The sequence below is a fragment of the Buteo buteo genome, chromosome 12, assembly GCF_964188355.1.
Source record: "Buteo buteo chromosome 12, bButBut1.hap1.1, whole genome shotgun sequence".
NCBI lineage: Eukaryota > Metazoa > Chordata > Aves > Accipitriformes > Accipitridae > Buteo > Buteo buteo.
In genome coordinates this window covers 16207051-16220969 of record NC_134182.1, presented here as the reverse complement: position 1 = coordinate 16220969, position 13919 = coordinate 16207051, and the positions used below count along the sequence as shown (strand labels likewise).

General features: G+C 35.4%; 1 protein-coding gene across 2 annotated transcripts in view; it reads left to right on the top strand.

Annotated features, from left to right (window-relative positions):
• The window catches only part of LRPPRC (leucine rich pentatricopeptide repeat containing), a 94174-nt gene that overhangs the window by 66325 nt on the left and 13930 nt on the right, over positions 1-13919 (top strand). For both annotated transcript variants that reach the window (XM_075042821.1, XM_075042822.1), the window contains exons 28-31: positions 2585-2727; positions 2843-2930; positions 7538-7661; positions 11337-11425. In XM_075042821.1, the coding sequence (XP_074898922.1) occupies positions 2585-2727; positions 2843-2930; positions 7538-7661; positions 11337-11425 (444 nt within the window). The remainder of the gene's footprint in view (positions 1-2584; positions 2728-2842; positions 2931-7537; positions 7662-11336; positions 11426-13919) is intronic.

Here is a 13919-nt window from a genome sequence, read left to right as displayed (position 1 = left end):
TAGAACTAGCTATGTTTTAATGCTGAATAAAATACTGTTTGAACCCTCTTTTTCTTTTCATACGGTAATGCAAGAGGCTTCTTACCACAAGCAGAAAAGATGACTACTTCCACAAAAAAAAGACCAGAGACCCGTTGAGAACTTTGTTGCTTTTCATTTCCTGAACAGCCTTAGAAAGCTTCAGAACCAAACTGTAGCGTTACCCAATTCTGGCTTTGCACATGCTGGTTCACCATCAAAAATAAAGTAGGTCTGAAAAGCAATCTTGTCTCAACAGGGAGGGAGCCTTCCTGTTTCTCCACTCATCCTGTTCACCTCTGGCAGTGACTAAGTCTGACAGTGCCTACTAGGAAGAGAATCTAAGAAGATACAATTTATCAAATTCTGTCATGCAAAATCTTCAGTCTTCTTTCAAAAGACAAAAACAATTCCATCTACTCAAAGAAGCGGAAAACATTTGTGGGTTTCTGTCACCATAAAAGACAAAAACCACACTCATTCCTGCTTTCAGCCATTTTGGATGATCTATCAAAGCTGCCCCATGTACAAGTACAGTAAAGAGTTGTCATTGTGCACCTAAGCCATACCTTCAGATCAGTTTTAAGCATACAAAAAAAGAACCTACTATCTATTCCAAGCTGTGATCAAAAATGTTGAAAACAATGCATTTGGTTTTTTACAATCACAGAATAATTTATGCTGGAGAGAACCTCAGGAGTTTTAGGCCTAGCCCTTTCCCAGAGCTAGGACAGCTTCAGTTATATTGCGTCATGGCTTTGTCTAGTAAAGTTTTGAGTGCCTCCAAGGGGGGAAATCAAACAGCCTCCCTGGCCAACCTGTTCCAGGGTTTGATCATCCTCAGATACTCCATTGCTGGAACTTTTAACCATCACCTTTCATCCTTTGCTGTGCACTTCCAAGGAGAGACTGACTTGCTCTTCTTTAACTGTCAGCTAGGTAACTGAAGACAGCAAGTAGATCCCTGGTTAGCCTGCTTTTTTCCAGGCTGCTGAAAACTCGTCTTCTTAGTCTTCCTCTTTTATGTCATCTGCTCCAGCCCCATGTCTGTATTGATGGCTGAATTTGCTCCAGTTGCTAGCATTTCTTTTATAGTTATGGACCCCCAAACTGAAAACATGTCCTCTAGATGGGCCTCACGAGTGTCAAACATAGCTACAAACACATGAAAAAGTATTGAGACTTTCTCTGTCCTACTCTGTTAGCTGCCATAATAATCTGCTTTAAAATGTTATCTGCAGTATTTAGTCCTTAAAACCAATCACTTTATTTGACTTTGGTAGTCACTAAGTTTTCTGCCTAGTCTAAAAAGCTGAAGTGATGCCAGAACCTTGTTGAAAGTGGGCTTGGATCTTGAACCAGCCCAGTTACATATCCATGTGTTTTCCTAAACCCATGCTGCTCCTGGAAAGAACAGAACATTGCACTGTTTCAGTATTGCATTGCAATATTGTTTGCAAAGCTGTACATACTGCTTTGAAACACCAACTTTATAACAGTTCTAGAGAATATTCAAGTGTGTCATGCTGCTTCCAGCTGGGTGCTCCAGCTTTTCCGTGTGGTATGACTTAGTCCAGTGGAGCCTAGTCTACAGAAAAGCTGAAGTTCCTTAACTGAACAGTGGAAGAATAGCTGAAGAGCTGCTGTTAGAGGCTGAGATATTCCCATGTGAACATTTCATTCCATCATCCGCTTTCTGACTCTGCCTTCTTGCCTTGCATGTCTTAATTTCTGAGATTCTGAATTAAACCATGAAACAGACAGGTCATAGCTAGCCCATGTTGGGTTTAAGTAGCTGTGAATAGGATCTACAACCAGAAGTCAGTGCTGTTCTGATGACTTATGATAGGAGACACAGGAAACCACCTGCTGTATGTAGTTAAATAGCAATTAACTGTTTTCTTTCACAAAGTCCAGCTTTCTATTTATTTGCAGTTATGTACAGTGGTGTATATATAAATTGCTATTCTTACTGAAAACGGTTAAATTATTCTGTGAATTTGGTAGCAATTTATTAAATTTTTCTTTCAGAAAACTTAGCTTTTACAGTCTTCATATAGGCATTTTTTTTCTTAGCAAAATGGGAGCCTGAAGGCCTAGAACACTTCTTTGACTTGGAAGTGGTAAAATTCTGGGATGTAGACACTCTAACTCAGTAGCAACATAACCAGAGGATTTCATTTCAAGAATTTCCAAACGGAACTTAGAAGTGGTACCGTAGAATGTTAATGTTTTGTAATAATTTAGAATTTTTTTGTAACTGTTTTTACAATTAACAGTCACGAATATTAGAACTCATGAGCTAGGATGACCACTTCTGTAATATTTTTGAACTAATTTCTCATTTATTTGAAAATTCATACAATCCTTCTGAGTTGTTTTCTGTTTGCATCTTCTGGTGTTCTCTGTGTATTATAAGTAGTTTATAGCTTTTCAAGTTGATGATCACATGAAGCAGAAGTACATGATTAATTGATAATTATTTTCCAAAGATACCTTTTTTGAATCGCTTTATGTATGCATACTCTAAATGTGCTTTTGTCTGAAGATTTGAATCTTGTTTCAGAGAACAATGGTGACTGGAGAAAGGCTGAAGCTGTTTGGACTAAAATTCAAGAAGAAAATGTTGTCCCTCGTGAGAAAACACTAACCTTACTGGCTGATATACTTGAAAAAAATGGTCAGGTTGTTCCATTTGAGGTACCAAAGGTAATTGGAGTTTAACTTTCCTAGCTAACAACACTTTTGAATATACCTCTTTCCATTGAAAAATGTTAACAGATGGCATTACAGTAACTTAAATTTAAGTTTGTTTGTTTTAAAGGTTGGACATGAAGATACTGGAAGTTTAAGTGCTTCTGATGTGGAAGAAAGAAAAATAAGGATGCTTTGCAAGAAAAACAATGCAAAAGGTAAACTGAAAACCACTGGGGTTTTTCCCCCTTCAGCACTAACTTTAAGATATCAATTAACTATAGAGCAATAGATGCTTACTGCTGCTTTTTGTTGGTTTGCTAGTATGTTAGGAAAGGTACGTGATAATGTCAAGTCAACCTGTGGTAAAGTTGCCCATTTTAAAATTACCAAAGTATTGTTGGTCTGCAGTTCACTTCATACTGTTGGATTAACACCATGTTTTAGACTTTTCAAATGTATCCATTAAACACCAGAAACTAAATTTATATATAGAATTTATGCAAAAAAATACAATTTTTACAGTTCCCAGAAAATCTAGCTGTTGTCTCACACCTTAAAACTTGTGACCAATGAGAAGTGTAGTGAGATGAAAGATTAATATCAACTGAAATAACTGGGGCATGTTTATGGGAAGGCAATTACTTACTAAAAGAAGTTGTTCAGATATTTTGTATTTTTTCATTGCTGTTGAGGTCTTAATAATGAGATCAGATATGGTTCCAAAGTATACTTTAGGTACCTTATTTAAGCTACCGGCAAAGATATTAGATGACATTAAATGAGATGGGACTATGTCATGGAGATAATCATTGCTCTTTTCCTATTTGGCTTTTATCTCTTAGTCTATTTTCTATTTGTTGATGTTGCAAAACTATCTATTTCTATTTGAAGGGAGGATTCAATGTGTTATGTAGTGTCTTAAGCTTCTTTACAACTAAAATTAAAGTTGTCCATGTTCCTCTAGAATTTGGAAACTTTCCCTCTTGTTGTTCCTCCCCAAAAGAAATACACAGACTATAAACAGAAGATCAAAATCTGTGTCCCCACAGCTTACTGTTTCCAAACCTCTGTGCCTGTGGGTGCCACCCCACAAATAAAATGGCCTTATTGAGAGATCACTTCAGATCAGTTCTGCTATAAAAAATGAACAGCTCTTCTGTGCAAACTTCCCTGCCTCAGATAAATAGAGGATCCACTTATAGATGGGTATTTACCTTTGTATATACAAAGGAGGAGTGTAGTTCAGTGCAGTTACTTTGGCTTAGTCTGTGTTTAATCATTGGAAATCCATTCCTAGCCATCTCATCCCAAAGCAGGGGCACAGAGTCAGAACTAACATTACTGGACGTTTCAAAGCAGGGAGGAAATCAGTCCATTTTTTAGGATTTGCCAAAGCGCAGAGCATTTGAATATTCTGGAAATCCTTTTTTTTTTTTTTTGCCTGTCCTATGACAAATAACTAGGTATCTCACTTGAAAGCAGATTAGAAAATAGAATTAAATAGGTTTAAAATTAATTTTGCTAAATGAGGAAGATTTAAAATACAAGACACCTAGTCATTTTCTTCTGAGTGTTATCAGTATAATTTACAGGTTGGACACAGATTTTTAAGCTTTCAGTTTTTAAAAGAAGAATCTGTCAGTTGTTCACACAGTTAACTTCTGTTGTTAGTGAAATGACCTTATAGAGTTATTCAGTCATAGGAGCACTGATTAAAAGTCTTGAGTGGAGTCTGGATATTCTGTATGTAGGGAGTGCAATCTCATGTTATGTATATGAATTTAAGAATCGTGTTTTATGGCAGACATTAAGTTTGCACAAAATTCTTTGTGCTGGTAAATTTTGGAAATTGGAAGAAAATGAGAAATGCAGAAATATTTTCACTGAATATCAGGCAAAATTAATGCAATGCATTTTATAACATTATTCCTAGAAAAGTGTCCTGTGCCTTTGATATCATGAATCATCAAGTGGAGAGCAGGAAGAAACTAAATATGCCTTGGACCTTGCAGGGAGACTAGTTTAAAACAAAAATATAAAATGTAACTGCTAACAATCTATGAGGACATTTGATATTGAATTTCAGTAAATTACTTCAGCATATTCTTTTATTTCAAGGTGCAGTATTTGAGAGGAGGTGGTCTAGAGCCATTGGGAATTAAAGGGGAAAGATGACAAATGTTGGGAAACAGTTCCTTGTTGGGAAACAGTTTTCTTTGTCTTAAAAAAAAAAATCTATAAAAACTAAGTTGTTGCTTTTATATAACAGTATAATGTAATTTTGATGTGAATGTAATAGAGTAGAATAACTTTTTATCAACATAAGCTTTTTGATAGAAAAGAAGATTGATCTAGTTATGTAACTAATTTAATGAACTTAACAACTCTGACATGGAGGTGTTTTGAAAAATCTATTATCTGAAGTGCTTGATTTATGCAAAGTCATATTTTCATTTTTATCTTGATTCCTCAGTATGAGAACTTGACTATAGGGGATCATGTTACACATATCCCAAACAGTTGCAATTACTGAAACAAATTTGACAAAAAGTCTTGAGAGCTGAGACTTTCTTGGCAAGTTGTCTCTTTTCTAACACATCTTTCTACTTGAAATAGCTCATATAACACAATATGATTTTGAAACCAAGAACTTTCTCTTTGGAATGCTAATATACTTGAGTAATTTTAGATGCTATCTGAAGAAGTAATAAGCTGATAATACCTGATTGGGCATATGTCTTAATTCAAGATTCATGTACGTATACTTTAAACATGCTACTTGCACTGATGTAAAATAATGTTAAGAAAATAATCTGAATAGGAGAATCATTCTGAGGTCAGGACTGACATACACAACAAAACATCCTAGAACAGGAAAACAATACTGATACAAAGATTTTCAGTTCTTCATTGAACTAGTCATTACAAAAAAGATTTAAATATATTTCCTTGTAGAAATAGATCTTACATTTTTTGGACTGTGATAATTGTTGGTAACATACACTTGACATCATGTCTACTGGTGGCAAGGTCCATTTCTGTACCCAGGCAATGGAAAGCAATATTCAAACACAGGACAAAATCCTAGTTCAGTCTGAGAACAGCAGAGCTTTTGTAGGAATCTCCAAACATAAGGAGTTTTTGGCTTTAAATAATAGGATTTAAACAGGCTTTCATGAGTGGAAAGAACCAACGTATCACCAGTCAGCTACATTTTTGTAAATAATTGGTTACACTTGTAATAGATTATACCAGTGAAAGGGTTTTTTTATTGTTGAATGTGATTGCTAGTCTACTGGTACCTCAGATTTCAGAAGAGTGGAAGAAAAAATGCCTTTCCCACTGAATTTTAAGTGTGAACACTATGAATGCTGGTGTTCAGCATCTGAGCAGTCAAGAGGGTTCAGGATGTTGCAGCAAGCCAAGCTTTAACCTTAGACCTATAAGTAAACATGGTTGAGGGTTTGAGGACCTTTCCTGTGTTGTCCTGTTGTTGTTTCATTGGTCTTTTGGTTTACAATGCAATCACTATTGTAATGTCAGACATCAGTCATATTCTCTCTCCATCTTTTGTGTCTCTCTTGTATACACGAAACTCACATACACAGAAGTGGATTTAATTTTTGCTGTGATATTCTTATCCATTATCTCTATTCATATATATATATATATATATAATGTAGCTCCAAGTGTCCAGAACAGATTATGGATGGCACTGTTAATTCTAATTATTAACTCAGTGTAAGAGTTTGTTGTAAATAATAAATTTTATGCATAGTCATTTTTGTGCCCACGTTTCAGGAGGTTTTTATGTATACTCTTTGGTTGAAGAAGTTTAAGATTCAAACCAAAAGGCACACCAACAGTGTTGGTTTGGGGAATGCCAGCTTAAAATTCCACAGCACACTGTAGTAAGTGCTATTAGTGTGATGTCTCTTGTGACAGTAAGATTTAAATGAGTTATCGTTGTCTTTACTTTAAATGTATAAGAAAAAAATGCTTAGCTGGGAAATTTGTAGCGATAGTCTAAATATTTCTGAAAACTTTTAAAGGTGGTTGTGGCTATGATTTCAATTAGGAAAGGGATTATTTTTTGAGTTTCATTAAATGAAACATGCAGTCACAGTTTAGATGTAAAAGATCATTTGTGGTTCTTAACACAGCTTTCTAGCATATGTTACAGCCTGGATGGCAGTTTTAGCTGTATGTTTATAGCTGCATAATCTTGTTTCAGAAAAATAAATGACTGAAAAGTGTGCTTATCATTTTTTCCCCCTTTTTGGTAACATCTTTTCATACACTGACAGTTATTGTGAATGCATGAAATAAAACTGTTAATCAGTCAAACAAATGCAGCGTAGTTTACTTGTTAAATATCTGTATATTTGTAAATTGTATGTTTTGTATAAATCTTGTTGTAGCCAAATAATTTGATCTCCCCATATTGGAATCATCTCCTATATTATTTGTTAAACGCTGTTGTGATCATGCACCAGGCACTGTAACTATATACCCCAGAATTAGGTGTTGCTTTAAAAATCCTGAGTCTTCCCCTCCTAACCAGCTCTGTTGGTATTTAAGCAACAGCCACATATATAAAAAGAGCAGTAGCAAACTTTTTGTTCTGTGGAGGTATGTGTCAATTGATTGTTGTATACGAGCAGTTTTGAACAAGCTGTGACCAACAGCTTTGGGCTCAAAGATTTAAGCAGAGGATAAATAGATTTAAGATGGACATTTTCAATGAATAGGTGATTTCTTTCTATGATCAACATCATCGCAATATGACATTTCATTTTGGCTTTTTTTTTTTCCTTTTTAGAGGCCTACGATATTTTCCTGAAAATGCAAGGGAAGAGCAAGTTTCATTATCGTTCTTATACCGCCCTTATAAAAGCATTGTTAACACAGAATTGTCTTGAAGAAGCCATCGAAGTGAAACACATGTAAGGCTTTTCTGTGTTTGGGGGATTTTAATTGTTTGGGGAGGTGTTTTTAAATAATTCCTGGATAATTTTCAGGTTAGTCCTTATCTTTCAATGGGAAAATGGGTCACGACTGATAATTAGGAGTTATGGTAAGAAATACACTGGTGTTTCATAGGGTGATATGCCATATATTAAAAAGGTACTAGAGTGACAGTATGTATTGCTAATAGCTCGTTTCAACTAACAGTATCAACAAATGTACTTGGCATCAGAGCTGAAAGTCTACCCTTCTGGCAGTCTGCCTTTTCCTCTTTAGAGCAATATCCAAACAGACAAGATTCCTTGACTTAACTGCCTGTGAGCATTCCCCTCAATGCCCATCCCTGCTCCTGTCCTACCCTACCCACACACCCTGGCAGCTGGCTGCCTGCCAAATGCAAAATGGTATGTTTGACTGTGATGCCAGTGGCTAGGAGATGACCATAAACCTTAGATCCAACTCTTACACTTCTGAAATAAAACCAACCTGCTGTCATGTATTATTAGAATCACCAGAAACAAATTAACCTTTACTGTGTTGTATGGTATGCCACTTTAATTATTGCCTGTAATGTGTGTTCTGGTCAGATTATAGGCTTCAAAGTAGAAGTGTTACTACTCATCAATGTAGAGGCAAGAAGAACAAAAATTTAAGAAATTTAAGTCTTTTAGTTTCTTCAGCTAAAGCAAGAACAGTGGTTGTCATCAAATGTTTTATCTGACTCAATACAGTGAATTTGAAAGTCCCTGTAGGTAACTTACATGATGCATAGAGCACTGTAAAAATCTAATAATTTTTAGAGGCAACTTAGGTTTTGATGTCTGGGAACAGTATAGTGTAAGATGATGTTTATTATTTTCACGTTTTCTTTAAAAGTGTTTAGACCAAAGAAATGTTTTTCATTGAAAAAGTATTTGAGTTCTGCATTCAGAAGAACAAATAATGTTTTTTCAAATAGGTAACTGGGCTTTATGGTAAGGAATGGTTGTGCTTGATGGATATATGGCTTACGTCAAGGAAAAACTAAAACAGTTTATCAAATTAAGCTCCCTGAAATGGAAGTAACTGATAAATCTTTGTAAATAGAAGATGGAAAGGAGATGTTTTAGAAGTACAAAGAATGTTGACAAAGTTTAGGTAGTTTGTTAAACATGCGCAGAAAATATTAATGTATCAAAAGATGTATTGAAAGATTCTTCAGGGAAGAAGTTTGAAACTTTCTACTGAAGATTTGTACATGCATTGACTGCTTCCCTGCTCCGCAGCTCAAACACATTTGTAAGGAAGGTGCACAAAGTATTGCATGTTATCAACAGTAATTTGCCGATTGGAAGAGTGGTTGCTTGTTCCTAGTCTTTCAATGATTCACAATTCCCACTTAGATAAGTGTTTTAGTATGTAAATTCAAAATGCAGGAAAAAAATGAACAAAAAATTTTAATGACTAATAAAGTTGGAGATGTGTTTTAAAGGTCTAAGCCTCTGAACCGTGTTCTATTTAGGAAAAAAAAGTAGGATTCAATAAAAGGTTCTATTCTTGGTCGCTGGTCAAAGCCAACTATCATAATAACCCCTGTGCTTTTCAGAACTCTCATACTGCATCTTGTAGCATAGAAATGCCAAATAATGACATTCTAAAAAGCCTGTAACAGCTCACTGTTGCATCAAGACAGAAAATGCTTCATACTTGTAGGGCTCATGGTGTTTATCTGTTTCTTTTTTCTAGTAAAAAATGATGCTTACATTAAGCATTTTCAAAAGTCTGTAAGTTTTAAATTATTCACTGAAATAAAGTGATTGTGTATGTACCAATGGTTGAGGAATAGCAAATCTGTGTGTTTCGCACACATTTCTGCATGCTTGACAATTTTTCCAACCTCATACTACAAAAAGATTACTCCTCCAAGGCTTAAATGTGTGCAGTGGCCTGAAACTTGTGCAACTCCTAATATTTTCATAAAATACAGGAAAGCTACCTTCATTTATATAAGCTAACATCTTGTTCTTTTTACTCTGCTTGAAGCCAAATTTGAAATTTAAATAATATTTAGAGAGCTTTACTATGAGCATTAGCATAGGTAACAAAATAAGTAATTTTTCTATTTAAAAAGGTCAGGTAATTTTAAAACTGGCCTCCTGTTACCAGAACTGAGAAAATTCCATGAGGAAGTGATGTGGTAGAAGGAAATTGCACTCCTACTCCCCATTTGAAAAAAAAAACACAAGCAACCCAGAAGGTTACTGATCTGTTGGTCAACCTCTCACATTCCAGCACTGTTTTGAGGAATATTTACTGCATTTAGTCCAAGAAGTTTTAAATAGAAATTTAGGAGTATTGGAATGATGGATTAGTTCTGTAATAGTAGCTAACATCTATTTAATCACACTAAAGATTGGAAGATTGGAGAAAGTAAATCCTTTGTTATATGTAATTTACAGTCTCATGCATGAATTGTTGACTTAAGGGCTTTGACAGATGGGACAAAGCGGGGGGGGGGGGGGGGGGGGCGGGGGGGGGGGAGGCGGAACTGAGCAGTGGGTGCTTAGGCAGGGATTAAGAGGATTGGTTGGGAGAGTAAGAAAATCCCGAGTCCAGTGACTGCATTTGTGAGCCTGGGAGGCTGAAAGTGACTGAGAGGACAGTCATATTGTGTGCAATGCGAAGGATTTTCTTGGGATTGAGGAGAATAATTTAGCAATGACCCTGCTTACCTCCCAATCCGCTCAGCCTCTAAGTTCAAGTAGGTAGGCTGCTCAGTTGTTTGCCACAAGATGATCAGTGAGGTTTATCTTGATTGCTGATATGGTAAATGGCAATGCCCCCCTTTTCTGTGTAGAGATTTTGTAATCTAGAAATGAACATTTGTAAAGTTATCCTTATATATTAAAAATGTGGCTATATGTCATTCAGGAACAGGAACATTTTGTAGTATAAGATCAATGTGATTGCTGGTTAGTCTGTCTTGACTAATTTCCAGAGTGTTAGAAAAGCTTTAGCAGTGTTATTAAAGTAAAGATTCTCTTTGCTATAGATATGTGAAGTTTTGTATTATAGGAGGTAAAGAATTGATAAGCAAAATGCAATTTTAACATGGCTAAGGCAGCAAAAGCAGTATGTTCTCTTTAAAACCTGTATACATCTAGATGACAGAAATTTGAAAATTAATCAACCAAATGATATGGTGTTAGTTCATAATATGCTTTAGTTTATGTTTAAAATATACAGTGCTGAAAATAAATGTTTCATTTTTATTGCTGAAAGAATAGTTTTATATTTTATAATTATGGTGACTATTGAAAAAAGAAGAAAAAGTATCCAGCTTAGGATACAACAGAACAATGCAGGGCATGCAGTTATTTTAGTCATCTAATATGTCAGCATTCAAGAATCTGAACCGATTGTTTAAAAAAAATCTTGTACTTTGTTTCTTTTGTTGCTCACTTCCAACTTTGTCATCTGTCAGAATGCAAAAAAAAATTATCCTTCTATAACCATTGACAGGATAACACAAAAGCTGTCTCCAGGTCGATATTTTGCAGCAATATTTTTAACATACGAACAGTAGTTTTTATAATTTCACCTTGGTGCTCAACCATTTATTATCGTATCAGAAGCATGTCAGTAATTCCTTTCTAAATGTCTGCTTCTTTTAGTGCTGAGACCCACATCAAGGGCTTCACACTGAACAGTGCTGCCAGCAGCCTCCTCATCATATCGCAAGTTAGGCGGGATTATTTGAAAGGTATGTCACAATGCTTGACCTTTACGTCACATTAATGCCTCTGCAGATTTTTCTTGTAACGCCCTTCGAATACTTGGATAAAGGAGTCCATTTAGCAAATTACCTGCTTATCAAGAGCCTTTTGTGGTAGCTGAGAGACGTAAATTACTGTACATGCATTTATAATACAGCTTGAATATGAATGTACTTGTCATTTGACCACTTAGTCCAGTTTCCATTCCATTTAACACAAGATGGGTTTTCTTAAGATGAATCACAGCTCTTCAGACATGCAAAATTTGTGCTCCAGAACGAGAGAAAGTACAGGCTTTCAAGTGTGTTAAAATTCACAGCACAAGTCATTTTGCTTTGGAAATTAACATACTTTAGAGCATCTGAAACAATTCCCAGCAGTTGTTTCTTGCATATTGTGTTGGTTGTGTGAGATACCAGATGAGTTAAATTGACTGTTAAATGTGCATGATTGTGCACTAAATGATTATAATATTGATTTAAAAACTTAATCAAATACTTTTTAATAGTTCTCAATACCAACACCATCAGTAACAAAACATTCAGTTTGGTTTTCTTTTTAATGTAACAATGATGATAGAAAAGAAAATGGTGGCTGAAGAGTATGTAAGGATACCCAACAAGATGGTGGATGAAGTTTGCAAGTGTGTTATTTTAGTTCTCGGCATTAGTTATTTTGCAGCCTAGAGTTCAGTTCCACAGCGTTACATTTTACATTGTGCTGTAGAACTCTTGTGAGAGAGAAAAACTCTGCAAGCACATAGTTTTACATGTAGTGCTGTGTCTTTTATCCCTGTGCAAGCATAGGTACAGTGTTGATACGTATTTTTGTCAGTACCTTTAAGCGTTAAAGCAGCTATGTACAGAGAAAATGTATTATACTGACTTGGGGTTTATTTTCATACCAGAAAATCCATTTTTGATTCTGCCATCAGTTAATTTTATTTCATTCCATTACGTGTAGCTGTAGTAGCCCATACCCATGTAACATCAGCTACATTAGAATACCTATGATGAGCATTTAGATGCATATTCTCACCTTGTACTCTTTCCTGCAGCTGATAAACTTGACTTCTTTCAAATTCCTTCCCCTTTCAGTCTCTCCAGTCTGATGTCACTGCCAGGCATCATTGACTGAAGTATTTGTGATGAATACAATTGCTTTTCTTGCTCTTGTTTTTGCAGCTTTCAAGGCCTTCACCTGACTTTCCTGTCTGATTTTATTCTAATAAATTTTCTGCTTTTTCTTGTCCAGTGTGCCATGAAGTTTTGCCAGTTCATCCTAAATATTACACACCAAAAATCTTCCCTTCTTCAGAACATCACTGATGTCCCTTTATTCTGCCATTCTCTTGCATTAACTACATGATTTCTTTTTAGCTAGCATACTAAATTCACTGCCATGTCAACCCTTTCCTTGCGGTACACTAAAAGTGTTTCTTTTTGCACAATACAAAATTTCTCAAGAAGTCTGTGGAATTACATTGCTTTGCAAAATTGTATTTTACTTTATCTTGTGCATTGAACAAGCTTTACTTTGGTAATTTACTTGAACAGTCAGACTTGATCCTTGTTTCTATTTTAATTTGAAAGATACTGCTTCTCTTTTTGTAAGCAAAGCCTTGAAAATGCAAGCTACTAAATATTTCAACCATGCCAGTCATTTTCTGAGGCTCATGGATTACCGAAAAAATTTTTGGGCACAGTCTTTTTGTAATCTTTTGTTGGTAGCTCCATTTGACCTACATTCTGTGATGGCTTTCACTTGTGTAAAACTTGCTTTTTTTATTACTTCCTCATATAGTTCATCATCATTCTTTGCTGTATAGTGTGGTATAGTTAAAAGTTTTTATGTAGGTCCACTCATAAGAGCTCTAATATCTTCTAGCAAGAACTTGGTAAAACCCAGGTTACTTTAAGAGTTAGAACTTAGAGTCAGAGTTTCATGGTAGGGAATTTGCAAAGTTTATAGGAAAGCCTTTTAAAAGAGAAATGATTGGTTTTCTCATGCACAGAGTTACCTGCTTTTAAGTACTGCAAAATCAAGGGATTAAATTATTAATTTAGGCTAGTAGTAATGAATGCTTTTGCGTAATTAAAAAAAAAAAGATACCAGCAGAATTATCCAGTATCCTACTATTACATAATTTCTTGCAGGAGTGCTGCACACATGCAGTTTTCAAATGTTTCTCTGTCCTTGTTCTTGAGAAGGCTGGTCATGCTCCATGCTAAAGGGAGGTCCACACAGTTGGGAGAGAATTTGAACTTAGCATGTATTTTAAGTTTGCTTTTTAAATTTTGGGAATCTTGCCCCTGATGTATTTTTCCTTTTTTTCCCCTAAAAAAGAAAAGGGGGGGAGGGCTGTACAGAAAGAAAATTTGCTGTGAAAGAAAGTTAGGTATACCGGATGTTTTTTCTTCCTCTCTTGTGAAAGTTAATATTTGGTTTCTGGAGTACCTGCATATTGAATTGGAATGTTAA